At 46.5% G+C, this 24,729-nt stretch overlaps 1 protein-coding gene across 2 annotated transcripts; it reads right to left on the bottom strand.

The window, feature by feature from the left end:
* Positions 1-737: 737 nt before the first annotated feature.
* LOC137429618 (uncharacterized) lies at positions 738-22,057 on the bottom strand. Of its 2 annotated transcripts, none has more exons than XM_078779628.1 (4): positions 21,879-22,057; positions 9,812-9,908; positions 6,314-6,447; positions 738-4,348 (listed from the first exon to the last, which is right to left on the bottom strand). In XM_078779628.1, exons 2-4 carry the CDS (start codon positions 9,869-9,871, stop codon positions 2,116-2,118), a joined length of 2,427 nt encoding a protein of 808 aa, XP_078635754.1. In that variant the 5' UTR covers positions 9,872-9,908; positions 21,879-22,057; the 3' UTR covers positions 738-2,115. The 2 variants fall into 2 exon arrangements, with proteins under 2 accessions (XP_078635754.1, XP_067975788.2); XM_068119687.2 differs by lacking the exon at positions 21,879-22,057 and adding an exon at positions 15,491-15,630.
* Between the last annotated feature and the right edge of the window lie 2,672 nt (positions 22,058-24,729).

The raw sequence follows: 24,729 nt of genomic DNA, 5'->3' as shown, positions 1-24,729 counted from the left end.
AGCTCGTCGTCACGCTGTTGAAACCAAAGCGTTCAGAATCATTGGAATCTCCCGCGATGACGCTATCTCCGAGGGCCTTTCACTTTATCACCGCAGGCAGGTTGGTGGTCTCCCCGTCTTCTACCGACTCCTCTCCGGCCTTGCTCCCCCAGCTCTCTCTGGGCTCTGTCCCCCAAATATTCCTGCAGGTCGCACAAGATCTGCCTGCAACCCTCTTATGGTTAAACTGCCAAAATCAAGACTCTCTGCTCACCTTCACTCCTCTTTTCTCCCGCCTCTGGAACAAACTCCCTCACTCTCTTCAATCCCACTCCTCCCTCCAGGTCTTTAAAACGGCTGTTCACCACCATCTCTTATCCTCCCCCATCCAAAACCTTGATCTTTTCTACCCCCGCTAATTTCACCCCAAATCCACTTTTTTGAGGTGACTTTTGACTTCTTTCCTGGAAGTCCTTGGTGTCCTTGCGTTTTATACCTATCCTGCCTCCCCCCAGGCCCTCTCCCGATGTCCCTGCTCTCAAATGTTGTGTTTGTGTGCTTCCTCCCCTTCTCTCCCAATCTTGTCGACCGCTCCCCTTTTAATATACTTTGTTTGCTTGTTTGTTTGATTTGTTTGTTTGATAAATGTTAGCTCTTTCACGAGCCTCGACTCTGTATACAAAAAAAAAAAAAAAGACAAACAGGACGAAAACAAACCTCCATCCACCTTCGGGGACGGAGGTAAAGATCACCAACGATTTTGTTTGTCAAATCAAGGTTTATTCCTCAACAACAAAAATATACACGTACTGTATATCGAATTTCCAAAATAAACCCAACAGTGACCAGAATAAAATGTGTAAGATACAAGCACTATTCACCTTCTCCATGGTACATGAAACAAAAATTGATCAACAGACAAAATTGCAATTTGCATGAGAAAGTAATGTTCTTTCAATAAACCGAGGCCTGAGGCCTAAGACAAATAAAATAAAATGCTTCCCATCTCTGAGCAACAGAAACTTGAAAATTCAGCGACTTTCAGGTTACGGTAAAATATGCGCTTGGCCACTTGAAGTGTATACAAACATTTGAAATCAGAAATTGATCATAAACTAGTGTACCCACCCTCACTACACCGAGCAAGACGGGTTCATCCACTACATGCATCCCATTTATTCATTTTTTTCAATCCCTTTTTTATGTCATCGGCATTCAGTACGGAAAGGATGCGGTATGGCTCACTTCATTGTATTTATTTTTCTACTTTTAACAGGAATGTCTCTTTCAACACTTAAAGCAAAGCTCCCCTTCCTGCTGTCTGCAACATCGTTCCTGGTCTCACACCACGCAAGAGCACAGACAATAAAGTATCGAGATTGAATGAAGGGTAAAGCAAACCAACAATGGATTTTATCAACTGAAAGCCGATAAGAGTGTGTGTTAACCACAGTGGTAACTAACTTAGCATGGTGGTTGATAGTCATCAGCTTTCAGTTAATGGCAAAAATCCATCGTTCCACTTGTCCGCTGACGCAGACTGAGGCCTATGTCATCCTGGTGGGCCTATCACGCACAGCGTTCACGAAGACTTGGTATTCCATTGTAAAACAGCAAACTTTGGCTATTTCCACATCATAAAGGATGCGATCATTTGCAACTCGAGCGCATACACTCATACATGCATAGGATGCCAAAAACTAAATAATAAAAAGAACATCGCACAGGTGCAACGAGGAAAGAGGAACATCAACAAAACATCTGCAGGCAACGCAAATCGGAAGCATTTTGTAACGGGATTGAACAGAAACCCCCAATTGATAAGACACACAGACAAAAGCTATGGCCTATTATACCACAGTACTAATTGTGCAATGCTGAGAATATAGCATTTTAAAATAAGGATAACAAAGATGAGGAAAGGGGGAAAGATTCTCCATAAATGGGACAAGATGGCGACACCAACTCCAGGGACTGAATCGGACGTTTCAGGCCATTTTGAGTCGGTGTTGTGCAGTGGTTTTCCTTTGTGTGCATTCCCCAGCTTGAGAACATTAACCTGAGGACGTTTCCAATTGTGCATATTACAGGTGCTCCATGACTGTACACGTCCTACTGTAGCTGCAGCAGGACATTTTACTGGTGCTCTCCATCTTTAAATCCCCCCAGTGGTATGTAAGCATTTCTATTGTCCACTCTTTCCCTCAGCTTGCTACGTGCTTGGACAATGATCCCAGAGGGTGGAACATCCTCCTGTGGCTCCCTGTGATATGAAAGGTGGGTTGGCCCTGTGTAATCTGCATTCCTGGTCAGGGAGCCCTGCGATTCATCTGCGTACTTATCAAGTGGATATCGAGCACCCTCCTCTTCTTCTTCACTATGGGAGAACCTTGCGTTTTGTGTTGCATGCGAATTATATTCCACATTTCTATTATCTGACTCTGGGTTTGCCTCTGCATAAACTGTATACCTGGTTCCATAGCCATGGGATTTATCTCCATACTTATCAAAGGGCGATCGAGCACCCTCTTCTTCTTCTTCTTCACCACGGGAGAAGATTGTGTGTTGCGTTGTATGAGAATTATATTCCACATTTCGATCATCTGACTCGGGCTGTGACTCTGAATAAACTGCATTCCTGGTCCAATAGCCTTGCGGTTCATCTCCATCCTTATGCCTACCAAAGGGCGATCGAGCACCCTCTTCATCTTCTTCATCCCGGGAGAAGATCGTGTTTTGTGTTGTACGAGACTTATATTCCACATTTCCATCATCCGACTCCGCGTTCTTCCAAGGTTGTGACGCACTCGCATCAGAAGCGTCTCCATCAAAGTGGTGCCTCCTCTCATGGGACGAGTAATAACTCCGATGGTTATCAATCTCAGGAAAACTCCTTTCCTCCACCAGCAACTTTCCGACTTCATTATAATTCTTCATTCGAGGTTCGCCTCCATCATTTAGCCTACTTCTTTCCCGGTCACTCTTCTCCGTATATTCGATCTTCTTTCTATCCACAATGCCCGTGATGTTGTCTGGCAAGTCCGATGCCGAAGTTACATAGGATTGATTTTGAGGTGGCCACTCTGTATCTTTGAGTCTCCCTACGGAATAATCCCTTCTCGGTGACTCGCTTCCGTCGAGATGCTGAGGAGTGAATTCCGAGTTCACCTCGTTACTCTCGTGCGACTCGATCCTTCCCTCATACACTCTTGGAGTGTACTCCGAATACACCTGGTCTCTATTGTCCAAGTCGAATCCCCTCTCAAACATGCTCGGAGTCAATTTTGAAACCTCCTCCTCTCTATTGTGCCACTCAATGCTTCTCTCGTGCATATTCGGAGCAGTTATGGGCACACCTTCCCAAGAATTGTCGACTACATCCAGTGCCCCAACTTTGATCTGGACTTCATCATATGCTTCCCCTTCTGAAAAGGAGAAATTGCCGGGAGGTGCTTGGTGAACAAAGGAATTCGTTTCTTTGGAGTGCATCTGTGAATCCTCGTCAATGAAATTGCTTTGATCAACCTCACTTGTGTTCCTCCATTTTTGATAATCATCATCATCATAGGTCGATTTTTTAAACTCGCTCACATTCTCATCTGAATATTTCCTTGGGGGCCAATCAGGCTTAAACTTCATTGCATAATTTTCCCTGTTTGGCGGGCTGCGTGTGTCTTCGTGTTGTGGAGGCCACTGGACGTTCATGGATCCTTTCTTCGGGCGATCCAAGCAATCGGGCCCTTCCCAGTCGAGATAGGTAGGACAATCCGCCTCTTTCGGGGGCCAATCTGGCTTTTGTAATCGGTTCACAACATTCTGTCTTGGAGAGATCTCGGATGCATCAATGGGAGGCCAAATTACCTTTCGTGTCAGGACGTTAGAAAAATTGCCATTATTTTCATCCCTTCCAAAACTGGCTGAAAATTCATCTCCCTTCGTCTCTCCACCGTAAGCATCATGTTCAACTTTCAAATACTCTTGTCGGCTCTCAAATCGACCACTGCCTGATGGAGAGCTGCGCAAGTCCCCAGAACTCTGTTGTCTCATTACTACCGAATCTGAAAAGTCCTGCTTCTCTGAATAGCGAGACAGAACCTGCGTACCGTCAACGTCGGGTGTCGGCAAGACAGCCCCTTCTTTAATGACAACATCATTCCAGTTTCTCTCTGAACTGGAATCTTCATGCCATTGTAGATTTGGAACCAGAACAGGCACATCATCCTTTTTGGAGAAATCGGTTTTCTGCTTCCAGAGTTCCTTGTGCTGCCTGTGTCCAAAACCCTCATCATAGTTTCCCTTCGACTTGAACAGTTGCTCATAATGTGGTTTGCAATAAATGTTTCCATGGAGAGACGCAAACTTTCCAATACTGCATCGCACACACAAACACAGAAAGAGCAAAGTAATGCGCACAAGTTAGAACATTCATCATTCTTCACATTCCATCGCTCTTTGCAATTTAAACAATGTTCAGAAAACGTGGACGTCTCAATTTTGCACCAGACAAATGTGAATGATACCATGTATGGGTCGGCTTGGCAGGATAGCACTCACCTCTCTGAGCTGTCCAGTCTGGGTTTGAATCTCGCCCCAACAATAAACTGTCATCCTGGTGTTTTACAGGCGGTCTGATTAATCAGTGTGTGCCGACCCTCCAATGGACGTTAATTGGGTGTCCCATCTGCCAGCATCAATTGTTGGATGTTAAACATCCTACTCCGAGTCCTTCTCAAAGAGTAGGTGAGCCATCGCCGGCACCCTGGCCGAATTCCAAATCACTGCCCTAATCACCACTGGGAAGGCAATGGCAAACTACCCAGCATAACCCATGCCAGGAAACTGCTTCTGCAGCACCAACTCCCAATAGAGTATCATCATGTGTGGGTTGTCATTCATTTTATTTATAATCATTCATCAATTTTCTTTTGAGGACTCACTACACTACAGGGCCTGCCAAGCAAATAACCGACGAAGGCAGATCAAACACACACAACAACAACGACAGGCATTTTAAGGCCATTTTCCCTGCTAGAGTGGGGGTTAGCCAACTTATTTTTATTAGCCAACAATTGTTAGCCAAGTTGATTTGCCAACAATGTTAGCCAACATTTAAAGGCAATTAGCCAACTTGTAGATCAAATACCGACAGCATAATGAAACAGAGTTTCAAGCTTGTTTCCTTTCCATGCAGCATGGAGCTTTGTAGCCTTGTACTAAAAAACAACTCGTATGGACAATTGGATATCCTATTGGCACAAGTTTCTTCTTCCAAGACAGTTTCATACGCGTTGTTTTAAAACGTTGCATTCTCTGGTTGCAGAGAAAACGAATTTTAAAGGGAACAAGAAAGAGCAATCAGAGATTGCAAACCCTCGCCAGGATGTATTTTCAGTGGTTTTTAAGGCTTTTGTGCTAAAACAAATATGGCCGCCGAACAACGTGACCAATGACGTCTTCATTATTTTTTTCCTAAACTAATTTATTCCTAGATGATGCTCAAGAAATTTCATCTTGATCGGATGAAGTTTTGTACTTGTCGAATTATGACGTCATAATGGAGGCATCTATGACATCATCATTAACATATTTTATTCCCCATGGAGAGTTCTTTACAATGAGCCATGTCTCATTTTTTTCTATTCAGTGCTTTCCGAGATATAGAGGTGCAAATTTTTTCGATTTTTCAAAGATGGCGGCCGAACCACGTGACCTATGACGTCATAATTATCATAAAAAAATTATACAGGTGGAGTTGCACCTATGATGAAAACTTCCTGTCAATCGGACCAACGGTTGCAGAGAAAATCATATTTATTCTGTGCGGACAGACAAACAAACAGACAAACAGACTCAAATGCAATACCCTCTCCTCTGGCGAGGGTAATAAACCCACAAAATGCTGGTGGAAGGGACATACATACATACATCCATCCATACATCCATCCATCCATACATACATACATACATACACTGGACAAACATGCTGTTCCAGACGGCATCGCCTTACGGGTTACGCCGTACAAATCTTAGTCCTCTGTGCGCATGTGTGATCAAGATGATATTATGTACAATTTGCCAAATTCAGAGCCAAAGTACTGATAAACTGCAGGTTCATGGTCCAATTAGTGTTCAAAATATAACATTCAATTGAAAGAAAGTTGTTTCTCAATCATAGGCTGGTGTCTGTAGACAGAGACAGACAGACAGACAATGAACATTTGTCCTTTGCGTGTGGGGTAATAAATAAATAAAAACAGAAAAACAAGATTCTCACTTCCTGCACTGTTCACATTTTTACAGCAGTGAAATGCGGTGAATTTGACAAAGAACAAACCTCAATGTCCTGGAACAATGGCTGCAGCGAAAGCACGGCCTGTGATAAACGCGCTCGTTGGCCATCAGTCGGTCCATGGGGTAGACGGTCTTGTCGCAAATGACACATATTTCTTTCGGTGGACTTCGAAATGGCTGGCACAAGACAAAATTGAGAACATAATTGGAATGAAGGGTGATGCAGCCATCATAATTAACTTGATGGCGATTCAGATCCATTAAGACAGCTCCAGAAGGCGGAGAAACAAAGAAGAAGAAGCCTAAAATAAATCAACAAAAACGAGTTTAATGTTGAACGTAGTCATCATGATGACCCAAAACAGGATGATGGGGACGAAACAAGAACAAACAAACTTCACGTTGGTCGTGTCAATCATGCATTTACGTCAAACAACCTGTGTTGGCTTGTTGGGCCCCTCCCATCTTAGGAAACATCTCGTGATTCGAAGAACTCGAGTACAAATACTTTGCACAATCAATCGTCAAAAAACGTCCTTGCGATAAATTAAACAGTAAATTGACGTCTCATAATACGCGGCATGCACGACTTTTCCCACAAACTTTAGTTGATGTAAAAAGAAAAAAGAAAAAAAAAAGATCAAAATTTAAAAACAAAATGTTTTGGTATCAATGCCGTAGTTATGGTAATAAAGAGTAAAGGTTGCAAAGGTTGCATTATCTGGTGTAAGCGAATAATATTCCACATTTCAATCATCTGACCCTGGGTTTGACTGAATAAACATCATGTCCCCCACTTTTTGGTGGGCGAGGGAGAGGAGGAGGGGCAGCATATCGATTGCCCCCAAACGATTTTTGGGTAAAAACCAGAAAATGCGTATGCGGTACGGTACTCCCAATACAAGGGAATATGAAGCAGTTTTCCTGGCAATTGAGTTAATACATTTCATGGAAAGTTTGACTGAACGATTCATTACGTAGTGAGTGGAATGCTAAAAGATTCTACGATTTTTGGGTAAAAACCAGAAAATGCGTATGCGGTACGGTACTCCCAATACAAGGGAATATGAAGCAGTTTTCCTGGCAATTGAGTTAATACATTTCATGGAAAGTTTGACTGAACGATTCATTACGTAGTGAGTGGAATGCTAAAAGATTCTACGATTTTTGGGTAAAAACCAGAAAATGCGTATGCGCTACGGTACTCCCAATACAAGGGACTATGAAGCAGTTTTCCTGGCAATTGAGTTAATACATTTCATGAAAAGTTTGACTGAACGATTCATTACGTAGTGAGTGGAATGCTAAAAGATTCTACGATTTTTGGGTAAAAACCAGAAAATGCGTATGCGGTACGGTACTCCCAATACAAGGGAATATGAAGCAGTTTTCCTGGCAATTGAGTTAATACATTTCATGAAAAGTTTGACTGAACGATTCATTATGTAGTGAGTGGAATGCTAAAGGATTCTACGATTTTTGGGTAAAAACCAGAAAATGCGTATGCGGTATGGTACTCCCAATACAAGGGACTATGAAGCAGTTTTCCTGGCAATTGAGTTAATACATTTCATGAAAAGTTTGACTGAACGATTCATTATGTAGTGAGTGGAATGCTAAAGGATTCTACGATTTTTGGGTAAAAACCAGAAAATGCGTATGCGGTACGGTACTCCCAATACAAGGGAATATGAAGCAGTTTTCCTGGCAATTGAGTTAATACATTTCATGAAAAGTTTGACTGAACGATTCATTATGTAGTGAGTGGAATGCTAAAAGATTCTACGATTTTTGGGTAAAAACCAGAAAATGCGTATGCGGTACGGTACTCCCAATACAAGGGAATATGAAGCAGTTTTCCTGGCAATTGAGTTAATACATTTCATGAAAAGTTTGACTGAACGATTCATTATGTAGTGAGTGGAATGCTAAAGGATTCTACGATTTTTGGGTAAAAACCAGAAAATGCGTATGCGGTATGGTACTCCCAATACAAGGGACTATGAAGCAGTTTTCCTGGCAATTGAGTTAATACATTTCATGAAAAGTTTGACTGAACGATTCATTATGTAGTGAGTGGAATGCTAAAGGATTCTACGATTTTTGGGTAAAAACCAGAAAATGCGTATGCGGTACGGTACTCCCAATACAAGGGAATATGAAGCAGTTTTCCTGGCAATTGAGTTAATACATTTCATGAAAAGTTTGACTGAACGATTCATTACGTAGTGAGTGGAATGCTAAAAGATTCTACGATTTTTGGGTAAAAAACAGAAAATGCGTATGCGGTACGGTACTCCCAATACAAGGGAATATGAAGCAGTTTTCCTGGCAATTGAGTTAATACATTTCATGAAAAGTTTGACTGAACGATTCATTATGTAGTGAGTGGAATGCTAAAGGATTCTACGATTTTTGGGTAAAAACCAGAAAATGCGTATGCGGTACGGTACTCCCAATACAAGGGACTATGAAGCAGTTTTCCTGGCAATTGAGTTAATACATTTCATGAAAAGTTTGACTGAACGATTCATTACGTAGTGAGTGGAATGCTAAAGGATTCTACGATTTTTGGGAACATTGTTTAGATGCCCGACGCCCTATGGCCCAAACATTATTAACTATATACTGGCGGGCACCCACGCCCTCCGAGCGGGAGAACCCGTGTCGGCCCACTGATCGCGGGTGGCCCCTTCGTGTCAGGGGAGTCAAAGAAACGTAATGTCATCAAGGTTAGCACCGCGATCAGTATAGCAATCGCCAGGAGGAATGACCAGGTGAGGGCATCACGAGATAAAGACGCCGCACAATAGTCACCAATATTATGACCACCACCGTGAGAGGTCAGGAAACACGCGGTGAGGAAAGCATGTGATTTGCTGCACCACCAAGTGGACCGTCGTTTGCTGACGCAGACGTTTGCCGAAGGAGGGGGAGGATGATGTAAATTATCTGTGTAAATGTCTGCCGTGTGGCACCACTCTTGGTGGGAGAGCGGATGACGACAGGCCTTTCATGTCGATCGTTTTCACCTTCATTTTACATTTGCAGACATTCTAAATCGATTAACTTGCTGTAGACTCGACTGCAAAAGATCCGGGGGAATTCCGAGGTTTTTTGGGGTGTTTCTTTTTTTTCCATCTTGGAAAAATGTTATCAGCTTGGAGTGTCGTTTGCCAGGTACAGCTGCTGTTCTCGCCACATTCACAGGGTTGGATTTTTAGGTCATTTGACTTGTTCCTATCCCTTTTTTTGCTCCTAGACCTGGCCCTAGGATTCACCTGTTTACTTATCAAACCGCGATGGAGAACCTTCTTATTCTTTTTCTTCACCCCAAGAGAAAATTGGGTTTTGTGTTGTTTGTGAATTATATTTATGTTATTCTGTTCATTTAGTGGGTTTTTTAATAACAAAAGCACAACATAGTTTTAATAAAGTAAGACAAGGTAAAATGATGAGCATAAAAAACACCAAACATCCACAAAGTGAATAACCTTTGCACAAACCAATCGGAAAATGGACCAAATAACACAACACTTACATAAGCCGCCTTGGGTGAAGGAGTCCTAAAGTCTGGGACATTATCTTTGAATGAGATCATTGCTTTTGTAGATGTTGGGCACACGCCGTCCCCGCTCCTGCAAACAAGGATACAGGCAAACACTGTTCACACAGAACAAAAATGAATAACTTAAATAAATGCAGAGGTTTGGGACGGTTGGGATTTAAGCACGGTATCCCCCAAAAAAAGTTCCACCAACTAAAGTTGTTACTGCTTTCTGATTCCCCAATTTCCCCCCAAAAAAGTTCCACCAACTAAAGTTGTTACTGCTTTCTGATTCCCCAATTTCCCCCCAAAAAAAGTTCCACCAACTAAAGTTGTTACTGCTTTCTGATTCCCCAATTTCCCCCCAAAAAAGTTCCACCAACTAAAGTTGTTACTGCTTTCTGATTCCCCAATTTCCCCCCAAAAAAAGTTCCACCAACTAAAGTTGTTACTGCTTTCTGATTCCCCAATTTCCCCCCAAAAAAAGTTCCACCAACTAAAGTTGTTACTGTTTTCTGATTCCACAATTTCCCCCCCAAAAAAGTTCCACCAACTAAAGTTGTTACTGTTTTCTGATTCCACAATTTCCCCCCCAAAAAAGTTCCACCAACTAAAGTTGTTACTGCTTTCTGATTCCCCAATTTCCCCCCAAAAAAAGTTCCACCAACTAAAGTTGTTACTGCTTTCTGATTCCCCAATTCTCCCCCCAAAAAAGTTCCACCAACTAAAGTTGTTACTGTTTTCTGATTCCCCAATTTCCCCCCCCCAAAAAAGTTCCACCAACTAAAGTTGTTACTGCTTTCTGATTCCCCAATTTCCCCCAAAAAAAGTTCCACCAACTAAAGTTGTTACTGCTTTCTGATTCCCCAATTTTCCCCCAAAAAAGGTTCCACCAACTAAAGTTGTTACTGCTTTCTGATTCCCCAATTTCCCCCCAAAAAAAGTTCCACCAACTAAAGTTGTTACTGCTTTCTGATTCCCCAATTTCCCCCAAAAAAAAGTTCCACCAACTAAAGTTGTTACTGCTTTCTGATTCCCCAATTTCCCCCCCAAAAAAGTTCCACCAACTAAAGTTGTTACTGCTTTCTGATTCCCCAATTTCCCCCCAAAAAAAGTTCCACCAACTAAAGTTGTTACTGCTTTCTGATTCCCCAATTTCCCCCCAAAAAAAGTTCCACCAACTAAAGTTGTTACTGCTTTCTGATTCCCCAATTTCCCCCCAAAAAAAGTTCCACCAACTAAAGTTGTTACTGCTTTCTGATTCCCCAATTTCCCCCCAAAAAAAGTTCCACCAACTAAAGTTGTTACTGCTTTCCGATTCCCCAATTTCCCCCCCAAAAAAGTTCCACCAACTAAAGTTGTTACTGCTTTCTGATTCCCCAATTTCCCCCCAAAAAAAGTTCCACCAACTAAAGTTGTTACTGTTTTCTGATTCCACAATTTCCCCCCCAAAAAGGTTCCACCAACTAAAGTTGTTACTGCTTTCTGATTCCCCAATTTCCCCCCAAAAAAAGTTCCACCAACTAAAGTTGTTACTGCTTTCTGATTCCCCAATTTCCCCCCAAAAAAAGTTCCACCAACTAAAGTTGTTACTGCTTTCTGATTCCCCAATTTCCCCCCCAAAAAAGTTCCACCAACTAAGGTTGTTACTGTTTTCTGATTCCCCAATTTCCCCCCAAAAAAAGTTCCACCAACTAAAGTTGTTACTGCTTTCTGATTCCCCAATTTCCCCCCAAAAAAAGTTCCACCAACTAAAGTTGTTACTGCTTTCTGATTCCCCAATTTCCCCCCAAAAAAAGTTCCACCAACTAAAGTTGTTACTGCTTTCTGATTCCCCAATTTCCCCCCAAAAAAAGTTCCACCAACTAAGGTTGTTACTGTTTTCTGATTCCCCAATTTCCCCCCAAAAAAAGTTCCACCAACTAAAGTTGTTACTGCTTTCTGATTCCCCAATTTCCCCCCAAAAATAGTTCCACCAACTAAAGTTGTTACTGCTTTCTGATTCCCCAATTTCCCCCCAAAAAAAGTCCCACCAACTAAGGTTGTTACTGCTTTCTGATTCCCCAATTTCCCCCCAAAAAAAGTTCCACCAACTAAAGTTGTTACTGCTTTCTGATTCCCCAATTTCCCCCCAAAAAAAGTCCCACCAACTAAGGTTGTTACTGCTTTCTGATTCCCCAATTTCCCCCCAAAAAAAGTTCCACCAACTAAGGTTGTTACTGTTTTCTGATTCCCCAATTTCCCCCCAAAAAAAGTTCCACCAACTAAAGTTGTTACTGCTTTCTGATTCCCCAATTTCCCCCCAAAAAAAGTTCCACCAACTAAAGTTGTTACTGCTTTCTGATTCCCCAATTTCCCCCCAAAAAAAGTTCCACCAACTAAGGTTGTTACTGTTTTCTGATTCCCCAATTTCCCCCCAAAAAAAGTTCCACCAACTAAAGTTGTTACTGCTTTCTGATTCCCCAATTTCCCCCCAAAAAACGTTCCACCAACTAAAGTTGTTACTGTTTTCTGATTCCCCAATTTCCCCCCAAAAAAAGTTCCACCAACTAAAGTTGTTACTGCTTTCTGATTCCCCAATTTCCCCCCAAAAAAAGTTCCACCAACTAAAGTTGTTACTGCTTTCTGATTCCCCAATTTCCCCCCAAAAAAAGTTCCACCAACTAAAGTTGTTACTGCTTTCTGATTCCCCAATTTCCCCCCAAAAAAAGTTCCACCAACTAAAGTTGTTACTGCTTTCTGATTCCCCAATTTCCCCCCAAAAAAAGTTCCACCAACTAAAGTTGTTACTGCTTTCTGATTCCCCAATTTCCCCCCAAAAAAAGTTCCACCAACTAAAGTCGTTACTGCTTTCTGATTCCCCAATTTCCCCCCAAAAAACGTTCCACCAACTAAAGTTGTTACTGCTTTCTGATTCCCCAATTTCCCCCCAAAAAAAGTTCCACCAACTAAAGTTGTTACTGCTTTCTGATTCCCCAATTTCCCCCCAAAAAAAGTTCCACCAACTAAAGTTGTTACTGCTTTCTGATTCCCCAATTTCCCCCAAAAAAAAGTTCCACCAACTAAGGTTGTTACTGCTTTCTGATTCCCCAATTTTCCCCCAAAAAAGTTCCACCAACTAAAGTTGTTACTGCTTTCTGATTCCCCAATTTCCCCCCAAAAAAAGGTTCCACCAACTAAGGTTGTAACTGCTTTCCGATTCCCCAATTTCGCGACGAACAAGAAGGAGCAGACCTCGTCTCAAGCGAAGCTTCATCCACCCCACGCGGAATTCCTCGGGCTAAAAAGGCCCGGATTGCACACCAAGTGCAATGCACACCAAGTGGCACAGTGTTGTCAGGGTGGTGGCACAGTGTTGTCAGGGTGGTGGCACAGTGTTGTCAGGGTGGTGGCACAGTGTTGTCAGGGTGGTGGCACAGTGTTGTCAGGGTGGTGGCACAGTGTTGTCAGGGTGGTGGCACAGGATCTGATATCGTACAAGGATCTGATATCCTTGTCTTTCTGTGTGATTAATGTTCGCTCTTTCACGAGCCTCGATCTTGTATCCAAAAAAAAAAAAAAAAAAAAAAAAAAAAGTAGATATGCAGTGAGTCAACGTTTGATAAAGTCAACAAGACCAAAACGATGTTCATGAATACAAGCTGTGACAAGCAGAATGCATTCATTTTGTTCATGTATACATTTACCCTTTACATTTAAATGACAAATAATATAAAAATAGGTATAAACACAAACACACACACAGTCACATGCAGGACTCGTAACAATGTCTATCTCATTCCTCAACTCCCAAGACGTGCCGAGAGGCAATCTAAGCAAGCAGACCAGAGCAAAAACAAGGTCATGTCTGGAACATTGTGGTTGCCATAGCAACTGGAAGTCATGAGTCATGTTCATGCCTCTGGGACATGGACCTGCATGCCAGGCCATGTACAGGCAGAACTGACACACAAAAAAAAGAAAAACAAAAGTCGAGTCAAGCAAAATGCATTTCAAACTTTTAAATCAAAGGTTAAAAAAATTAAGAATTCACTCTTCGGCAGCTCAGTGAAGAACGGGTTTGAAAGTCGGTGCCAAACACTTGGAATGTCTTTCAATCCTGACAAATCTCACACCCACTATCTCTCTCCAAAAGAACTGTCTGGCACCCCCACACCCATCTACTTCCTTAACGATCCGCTTTACTCTTGACGAAGTTCAGCCATGATCTTTCTTTGGGAAAACCACATTTCAAAGTTGGCCTGCGAAGCTAGCCGCCCACTGGGAATCCTCCATCGTGCTAAGTCCTTCTTTGGCACACCTGAGCTTCTATACACCTACAAGGCCTTCATTCGCAGCTTCATGGAGTACTGCCCTCTGCTCAGGACTGGCGCCCCTGCATCACATCTTGCTCCACTTGATGCCATGGAAACAAAGACCTTTAAAATCATTGGATCCCACGATGAAGCTGAGTTGATGGGCCTATCACTTTGCCATCGTAGAAAGGTTGGTGGTCTCTCTGTCTTCAACCACCTCCTTTCTGGTCTTGCACCGTCTGCTCTTTCTGTGCTTTGTCACTCCTCTCTGCCCCCCCCACCCCCCCCCCCCCCCAGGTTTTTGCAAGGTGCACGTGGTCCACCATCAACCCCCGTTCTGGTGAAACTGCCTAAATCCAGGATGACTGCTCACCTCCACTCTTTCATTTCTTTTTTTACCTCCCATGTTCTTCTCAATCTCGTTCTTCATTCCAGGTCTTCAAGACAGCCGTACATCACAATCTCAGATCATCCCCAACCCAAAACCTTGATCTTTTTTACCCTTGCCCCGCCCCCCCCCCCCCCCCCCCTCCCACCTACTTCCAAATTTCCCAGTTTGTCCTTCCTGGGAGTTTCCTTCTGAACCCATCCTGTCTACGCATGTACCCTTTCCTGCTCCCCATTCCACCCCACACCTACTGTTTGTCCAAGTCTCCCTCTACTTTGTCCTTCAACTCTGCTTTTGGTGTTGCCACCACTCCACCACCACCCCTCTCTGTTGTTCCTTTTGTTCTGTTGCGTACTGATCCATTCAGTGTTCTAGCTCTTCCACAAAGCCTTGACTGTGTATACAAAAAACAACAACAATTAATTCTGAAAAAGTGTGACATTTGGATTCGTTGAGCAAAATAAGTTGTTGTGCCAAACAAAGCTTCATGGGGCCTTGGGATAAGGGAAGCAGATAACCAGAGGCAGAGAAACGAGGGCAGAAGGATAAATTGTGAGGGACAAGTAAGGACAATGATTAAACAAAATTGAGAGAAGTGTACAGCTGTGATCATTTCAGAAGTGTGTGTGTGTGTGTGTGTGTGTGTGTGTGTGTGTGTGTGTGTGTGTGTGTGTGTGTGTGTGTGTGTGTGTGTGTTGCACTCCTGTATGAAATAAGGTGAGAATTGCTGGATGAACTCGGTGTGCGCACGAAGTTTTTCGATGGTTAAAAGAAAGAAAAAAATAATTCCTAATCCTGGAGGTTCAAGGTGGGAGTGGGGGTCGAGGAGGAGGGAAGCACCCCAATTCTCTTTATGTAAATATATATATATATATGACATAGTGCTGTCAATGGAAGGGGGTATTGCGAGTCATAAAATAAATAAATAAATAAAATCGCCAATTCTGGGGGAAATAATCGATCCGTAATTCTGGGGATAATTAATCTCACCGGAAGGAGGTGTTCTTCACTAGTCGCACATTCCAAAGACCTTTCTACCATGACCAGGTAGGTGCGAGGTTAGTGGGGTTCCCCGAGGCTCCAGAGGAATCGAGTGATGGAGGAATTTCACACATCCGCACCATTTATATGATTTAGTGGGGTGGGATCATGCAATGTGGGACATAAAGATTAACCATCGTTACCCTTGGTATGTTACACCCAGGATATCAGAGGTGAACAAATGGTGAAAACAGGATCCACGTGCACACGGGTTTGGCTCGGGAGACGAAAGGGGGACAGGTGTGCTATCAGAACCTTATTATATCGATTACAATTCAAAGAGCTGCAGTAACAGATATGGTATTTCCTCTTCATCTTGAGGCACATCGGCTCCATGCCCTGGGAACACGCCCGACCCAACACCTTCACTCACGGGGCCTCGATGGCACAGGTGTCGGGTTGGGCGGTCGGATCAAAGAAATATTGGATGAATGGGAATGTTGGGCTTCACGTGAAGGTATGAAGTGCCAGGAGAAGAGTGAAGAGCACCAATAATCATTTCATTCGGAAGGTTTTTAAACAATTATTTGACACCGTCGATGTCACCGGTTCTGCGTGTAATACAAGTGTTCATACAAAGACAAATATTAGGTGTGCCACCATGTCGCACAGGTGCCACCATGTCGAGTTACTGGGAGTACGACAGTCCCGTAAGGACCTACAAGGTCCAAATGTTGACATCCGGGGAGGTTGTTGTTGGCACGCCCACATGGCGTGCAGAGGTAACTTAGTTACCTTTGGGCTGTCTAACCTGGGTTCGTTTCTCAAGCAGATTATAAAGCGTCAGGTGAGTGCTTTTCGGGGAGAGAGGTGCATCACCAGGTGTGCTGTCCCTCGGACAGACGTTCAGGTGGGTGTACCGTGTGCCAGAATTAGTTGTTGGCCGTTGAAGGTCCCACGGTGTCTTCCGTGAATTGAAGGCGAGTCATCGCCGGTACCCTGAGAAATTATAAGATGATGCCCTAGTCACCTTGAGTCAAATGTCAGGCCTGGTCAGCCGGTTCGTGAAAGACTTTGGCAACATATTCCCCAGCAGACCCCACAAGAAGGGGACGTGGTGGGGTAATAATGAGGCGTCGTTCCCTAAAACACACGCGGATTAAGCTGGCCATCTTGTACATTGACGGTGGCATCTTTTGTGATATTCGCACTGTTGGAGTCAAATAAACAAAATGGTATTTATATATTTTATACAATATGGAAGGTCGTCAAAGAGGGCACATGGGGATGGCGTAGAGAGGCAATGGACTGGCAGTAGGGACATATCTGGACACACCAACCAATGGAATGAACAAACAGGACGAGACAGAGACAGACAGCACAGCCATGTACAAGTACGAGGGTAGGGGTTAATAAGGGTGGAAAGGGTCATGGCATGGCCTGGGGAATGACGCAAGATGGTGGTGTGCTGCCTGCTTGAAGCCCTGGAGGGAAGTGTGCGACTGAACAGACCATAGAAGGTAGTTTCACAAAATGGAGAAAAGAGGAACAAAGGACTTGAGGTCCGCAGAGACCCTGGATTTTGAGAGTTCAACCAGGATGGTGTTACCGGAAGAACACGCGTGTCCTGAAGTATTCAAATTTGTGCTTTTAGCAAGTCAATGGTCTCACACTCCAAGAGAATAATCTCAGAGAGATAAACAATGTGACAAAAATTCAAACTAAACAATAAACTCGCTCACCTACAGCACAAGAACAAAAAACGCCCATTGCGTTCAAAGGAAACCGAGCATAACAACAGCAGATTATCATTTCTGGATAATAATAATAATAAAAACCTGCTAATACCGTGCCACCACCCTGACAACACTGTGCCACCACCCTGACAACACTGTGCCACCACCCTGACAACACTGTGCCACCACCCTGACAACACTGTGCCACCACCCTGACAACACTGTGCCACCACCCTGACAACACTGTGCCACCACCTGGACAACACTGTGCCACCACCTGGACAACAGTGCCACCACCCTGACAACACTGTGCCACCACCCTGACAACACTGTGCCACCACCCTGACAACACTGTGCCACCACCCTGACAACACTGTGCCACCACCCTGACAACTGTGCCACCACCCTGACAACACTGTGCCACCACCCTGACAACACTGTGCCACCACCCTGACAACAATGTGCCACCACCCTGACAACACTGTCCCAATACCCTGACAACACTGTCCCAATACCCTGACAACACTGTGCCACCACCCTGACAACACTGTGCCACCACCCTGACAACACTGTGCCACCACCCTGACAACACTGTGCCACCACCCTGACAACACTGTGCCACCACCCTGACAACACTGTCCCAATACCCTGACAACACTGTCCCAATACCCTGACAACACTGTGCCACCACCCTGACAACACTGTCCCAATACCCTGACAACACTGTCCCAATACCCTGACAACACTGTCCCAATACCCTGACAACACTGTCCCAATACCCTGACAACACTGTCCCAATACCCTGACAACACTGTGCCACCACCCTGACAACTGTGCCACCACCCTGACAACACTGTGCCACCACCCTGACAACACTGCCAATACCCTGACAACACTGTGCCACCACCCTGACAACACTGTGCCACCACCCTGACAACACTGTGCCACCACCCTGACAACACTGTGCCACCACCCTGACAACACTGTGCCACCACCCTGACAACACTGTGCCACCACCCTGACAACACTGCCAATACCCTGACAACACTGTGCCACCACCCTGACAACACTGTGCCAATACCCTGACAACACTGTGCCACCACCCTGACAACACTGTGCCACCACCCTGACAACACTGTGCCACCACCCTGACAACACTGTGCCACCACCCTGACAACACTGTACCACCACCCTCACAACACTGTGCCACCACCCTGACAACACTGTACCACCACCCTGACAACACTGTGCCACCACCCTGACAACAATGTGCCACCACCCTGACAACACTGTGCCACCACCCTGACAACACAGTGCCACCACCCTGACAACACTGTCCCAATACCCTGACAACACTGTCACCACCCTGACAACACTGTGCCACCACCCTTACAACACTGTCCCAATACCCTGACAACACTGTGCCACCACCCTGACAACACTGTGCCACCACCCTGACAACACTGTGCCACCACCCTGACAACACTGTGCCACCACCCTGACAACACTGTGCCACCACCCTGACAACACTGTGCCCCCACCCTGACAACACTGTGCCCCCACCCTGACAACACTGTGCCACCACCCTGACAACACTGTGCCACCACCCTGACAACACTGTGCCACCACCCTGACAACACTGTGCCACCACCCTGACAACACTGTGCCACCACCCTGACAACACTGTGCCACCACCCTGACAACACTGTGCCACCACCCTGACAACACTGTGCCACTACCCTGACAACACTGTCCCAATACCCTGACAACACTGTGCCACCACCCTGACAACACTGTGCCACCACCCTGACAACACTGTGCCACCACCCTGACAACACTGCCACCACCCTGACAACACTGTGCCACCACCCTGACAACACTGTACCACCACCCTGACAACACTGTGCCACCACCCTGACAACACTGTGCCCCCACCCTGACAACACTGTGCCCCCACCCTGACAACACTGTGCCACCACCCTGACAACACTGTGCCACCACCCTGACAACACTGTGCCACCACCCTGACAACACTGTGCCACCACCCTGACAACACTGTGCCACCACCCTGACAACACTGTGCCACCACCCTGACAACACTGTGCCACCACCCTGACAACACAGTGCCACCACCCTGACAATACTGTGCCACCACCCTGACAACACTGTCCCAATACCCTGACAACATTGTGCCACCACCCTGACAACACTGTGCCACCACCCTGACAACACTGTCCCAATAACCTGACAACACTGTGCCACCACCCTGACAACACTGTGCCACCACCCTGACAACACTGTGCCACCACCCTGACAACACTGTGCCACCACCCTGACAACACTGTCCCAATACCCTGACAACACTGTCCCAATACCCTGACAACACTGTGCCACCACCCTGACAACACTGCCACCACCCTGACAACACTGTGCCACCACCCTGACAACACTGTCCCAATACCCTGACAACACTGTGCCACCACCCTGACAACACTGTGCCACCACCCTGACAACACTGTGCCACCACCCTGACAACACTGTGCCACCACCCTGACAACACTGTGCCACCACCCTGACAACACTGTGCCACCACCCTGACAACACTGTGCCACCACCCTGACAACACTGTCCCAATACCCTGACAACACTGTCCCAATACCCTGACAACACTGTGCCACCACCCTGACAACACTGCCAATAAATACCCTGACAACACTGTGCCACCACCCTGACAACACTGTGCCACCACCCTGACAACACTGTGCCACCACCCTGACAACACTGTGCCACCACCCTGACAACACTGTGCCACCACCCTGACAACACTGTCCCAATACCCTGACAACACTGTCCCAATACCCTGACAACACTGTGCCACCACTCTGACAACACTGCCAATACCCTGACAACACTGTGCCACCACCCTGACAACACTGTGCCACCACCCTGACAACACTGTGCCACCACCCTGACAACACGGTGCCACCACCCTGACAACACGGTGCCACCACCCTGACAACACTGTGCCACCACCCTAACAACACTGCCAATACCCTGACAACACTGCCAATACCCTGACAACACTGTGCCACCACCCTGACAACACTGTGCCACCACCCTGACAACACTGTGCCACCACCCTGATAACACTGTGCCACCACCCTGACAACACTGTGCCACCACCCTGACAACACTGTGCCACCACCCTGACAACATTGCCAATACCCTGCCACCACTGTGCCAATACCCTACCAGTAACTGGACCAGCACCCTGACAACACTGTTCCAATACCAGCAACTGCACCAGCACCCTGACAACACCATGTCACACCCTGCCAGCACCATGTTAAGACCGTGCCAACACCGTGCCAGCACCGTGTCAACACCGTGCCAGACCGTGTCAACACCGTGCCAGCACCGTGTCAGCACCATGCAAACACTGTGCCAGCACCATGCCAGTACTATTCCAGCACCATGCCAACACCGTGCCAACACCATGCAAACACCATGCCAACACCATGCAAACACCGTGCCAGCACCATGCCAGTACTATTCCAGCACCATCCCAGCACCGTGCCAACACCATGCCAACACCATGCCAACACCATGCCAACATCATGCCAACACCATGCCAACACCGTGCCAACATCATGCCAACACCGTGCCAACATCGTGCCAACACCGTGCCAACACCATGCAAACACCGTGCCAGCACCATGCCAGTACTATTCCAGCACCATGCCAGCACCATGCCAACACCGTGCCAACACCATGCAAACACCATGCCAACACCATGCCAACACCATGCCAACACCATGCAAACACTATGCAAACATCATGCCAACACCATGCCAACACCATGCCAACACCATGCAAACACCATGCAAACACCGTGCCAGCTCCATGCCAGTACTATTCCAGCACCATGCCAGCACCATGCCAGCACCATGCCAACACCATGCCAACACCATGCCAACACCATGCAAACACCATGCAAACACCATGCAAACACCGTGCCAGCACCATGCCAGTACCATGCCAGCACCATGCCAGCACCATGCCAGCACCATGCCAACACCATGCCAACACCGTGCCAACATTATGCCAACACCGTGCCAGCACCGTGCTGGGGCCGTGCCAACACCCTGGTTAATCATTACTCGCTATCACTAACACTGTGCAAGCCGCGGTCCTCATGCGATTCAAAAAACACTCAATATATGAAACTATTGGTTTGTAGTTCGAACTCGTTTGACGTTTATTGGTTTATACTTTATGTATTGGTTTATGTATTGGTTTAATCACGAGTGTGATATTCGTGCCGGATTAGCAAACCTGCACAACGAAACATCAGCAACAAGTGGACCAAAGGAATGTTGGTGAAACAAGGAAAACCCCCAATCATTCCGCAATGCTGGATGTGGATGTGGTTGTGGATGTGGTTGTGGTTGTGGATGTGGATGTGGATGTGGTTGTGGCTGTGGTTGTGGTTGTGGCTGTGGATGTGGATGTGGTTGTGGATGTGGATGTCTACTATGGTAATTATTCACCACATACATCAAACTTTACCACCAATATTTGCTCCAACGGCAACGTCTCAACAAATGTCCGCATCTTGTCTCGTACAAACCAATAAACAATGTAAACAATGCTCCACTTACCTATCCAACCGAGGACGTCCTTATGGAAGCGCCGTGGGACACCAGGGACAACAACAGGACAAACGTTGGACAGCGCGAGGGAGACAAAGTCCTTCCCAACGATCCTGAAGTTCACTGTTTCCGGAGAACATGAACAGCACAAGCCGCCTCATCGCTTCGCAAACCACGCCCACCATCTCAAGACTCCCGACGCCGGCGGCCGCTCATTGGCAGCCGCCTCGGAATGGTACTTTCTGATTGGCTATTAAGTAAACGGACCTCACTTATTGGCAGATAATAGAAACGCGTATTAAATACATTAAAATATCGTTTTTTTCGTGTGTGTGGTGTTTGCAGATATAAATAGGGACCGAGTCATAACAAAATGTCAAAAAACGTCATGAGTTAATGGCAAGCGCCGACCGGGGGAATATTCGTGACAATGTCCTGCCCCTCTACCCATGTATCCTATACTTTCCATCCCATCCCATCCCATCCCAAACCTCCAACCATCCTTCCCAAACTTCTCCCAAACCTCCCACCATCCTTCCCAAACTTCTCCCAAACCTCCCACCATCCTTCCCAAACCTCTCCCAGACCTCCCACCTTCCTTCCCAAACTTCTCCCAAACCTCCAACCATCCTTCCCAAACTTCTCCCAAACCTCCCACCATCCTTCCCAAAATTCTCCCAAACCTCCCACCCTTCTCCCAAACCTCCCACCATCCTTCCCAAACTTCTCACATCCCCCACCCTCCTTCCCAAACCTCTCCCAGACCTCCAACCATCCTTCCCAAACTTCTCCCAAACCTCCAACCATCCTTCCCAAACTTCTCCCAGACCTCCCACCATCCTTCCCAAACTTCTCCCAAACCTCCAACCATCCTTCCCAAACTTCTCCCAAACCTCCAACCATCCTTCCCAAACTTCTCCCAAACCTCCAACCATCCTTCCCAAACTTCTCCCAAACCTCCCACCATCCTTCCCAAACTTCTCCCAAACCTCCAACCATCCTTCCCAAACTTCTCCCAAACCTCCAACCATCCTTCCCAAACTTCTCCCAAACCTCCAACCATCCTTCCCAAACTTCTCCCAAACCTCCCACCATCCTTCCCAAACTTCTCCCAAACCTCCAACCATCCTTCCCAAACTTCTCCCAAACCTCCAACCATCCTTCCCAAACTTCTCCCAAACCTCCAACCATCCTTCCCAAACTTCTCCCAAACCTCCCACCATCCTTCCCAAACTTCTCCCAAACCTCCCACCATCCTTCCCAAACTTCTCCCAAACCTCCCACCATCCTTCCCAAACCTCCCACCATCCTTCCCAAACTTCTCCCAGACCTCCCACCATCCTTCCCAAACTTCTCCCAAACCTCCCACCATCCTTCCCAAACTTCTCACACCCCCCACCCTCCTTCCCAAACCTCTCCCAGACCTCCCACCTTCCTTCCCAAACTTCTCCCAAACCTCCCACCATCCTTCCCAAACTTCTCCCAGACCTCCCACCTTCCTTCCCAAACTTCTCCCAAACCTCCCACCATCCTTCCCAAACTTCTCCCAAACCTCCCACCATCCTTCCCAAACTTCTCCCAAACCTCCCACCATCCTTCCCAAACTTCTCCCAAACCTCCCACCATCCTTCCCAAACTTCTCCCAAACCTCCCACCATCCTTCCCAAACTTCTCCCAAACCTCCCACCATCCTTCCCAAACTTCTCCCAGACCTCCCACCTTCCTTCCAAAACTTCTCCCACCTTCCTTCCAAAACTTCTCCCAAACCTCTCACCATCCTTCCCAAACCTCTCCCAAACCTCCCACCATCCTTCCCAAACCTCCCACCATCCTTCCCAAACTTCTCCCAGACCTCCCACCATCCTTCCCAAACTTCTCCCAAACCTCCCACCATCCTTCCCAAACTTCTCACACCCCCCACCCTCCTTCCCAAACCTCTCCCAGACCTCCCACCTTCCTTCCCAAACTTCTCCCAAACCTCCCACCATCCTTCCCAAACTTCTCCCAGACCTCCCACCTTCCTTCCCAAACCTCCCACCATCCTTCCCAAACCTCCCACCATCCTTCCCAAACTTCTCCCAAACCTCTCACCATCCTTCCCAAACTTCTCCCAGACCTCCCACCCATCCTTCCCAAACTTCTCCCAAACCTCCCACCATCCTTCCCAAACTTCTCCCAAACCTCCCACCATCCTTCCCAAACTTCTCCCAAACCTCCCACCATCCTTCCCAAACTTCTCCCAAACCTCCCACCATCCTTCCCAAACTTCTTCCAAACCTCCCACCATCCTTCCCAAACTTCTCCCAAACCTCCCACCATCCTTCCCAAACTTCCCCCAAACCTCCCACCATCCTTCCCAAACTTCTCCTAAACCTCCCACCATCCTTCCCAAACTTCTCCCAAACCTCCCACCATCCTTCCCAAACTTCTCCCAAACCTCCCACCATCCTTCCCAAACTTCTCCCAGACCTCCCACCTTCCTTCCAAAACTTCTCCCACCTTCCTTCCAAAACTTCTCCCAAACCTCCCACCATCCTTCCCAAACTTCTCCCAGACCTCCCACCTTCCTTCCAAAACTTCTCCTCCCACCATCCTTCCCAAACTTCTCCCAGACCTCCCACCTTCCTTCCCAAACCTCCCACCATCCTTCCCAAACCTCCCACCATCCTTCCCAAACTTCTCCCAAACCTCTCACCATCCTTCCCAAACTTCGCCCAGACCTCCCACCATCCTTCCCAAACTTCTCCCAAACCTCCCACCATCCTTCCCAAACTTCTCCCAAACCTCCCACCATCCTTCCCAAACTTCTCCCAAACCTCCCACCATCCTTCCCAAACTTCTTCCAAACCTCCCACCATCC

The sequence above is a fragment of the Myxine glutinosa genome, chromosome 6, assembly GCF_964187855.1.
Source record: "Myxine glutinosa chromosome 6, kmMyxGlut1.1, whole genome shotgun sequence".
Taxonomy (NCBI): domain Eukaryota; kingdom Metazoa; phylum Chordata; class Myxini; order Myxiniformes; family Myxinidae; genus Myxine; species Myxine glutinosa.
Note: the sequence above shows the minus strand (reverse complement) of the source record. Positions and strands in the feature narration are given on the sequence as shown.

Coding starts and splice junctions, on each gene's coding strand:
- LOC137429618 (XM_078779628.1), bottom strand. CDS start 9,871: ATGATCTCATTCAAAGATAATGTCCCAGACTTTAGGACTCCTTCACCC. Junction 6,448..9,811: donor CTTCACCCAAGGCGGCTTAT/GTAAGTGTTGTG, acceptor GTCTTGTGCCAG/CCATTTCGAAGTCCACCGAA. Junction 4,349..6,313: donor CATTGTTCCAGGACATTGAG/GTTTGTTCTTTG, acceptor TGTGCGATGCAG/TATTGGAAAGTTTGCGTCTC.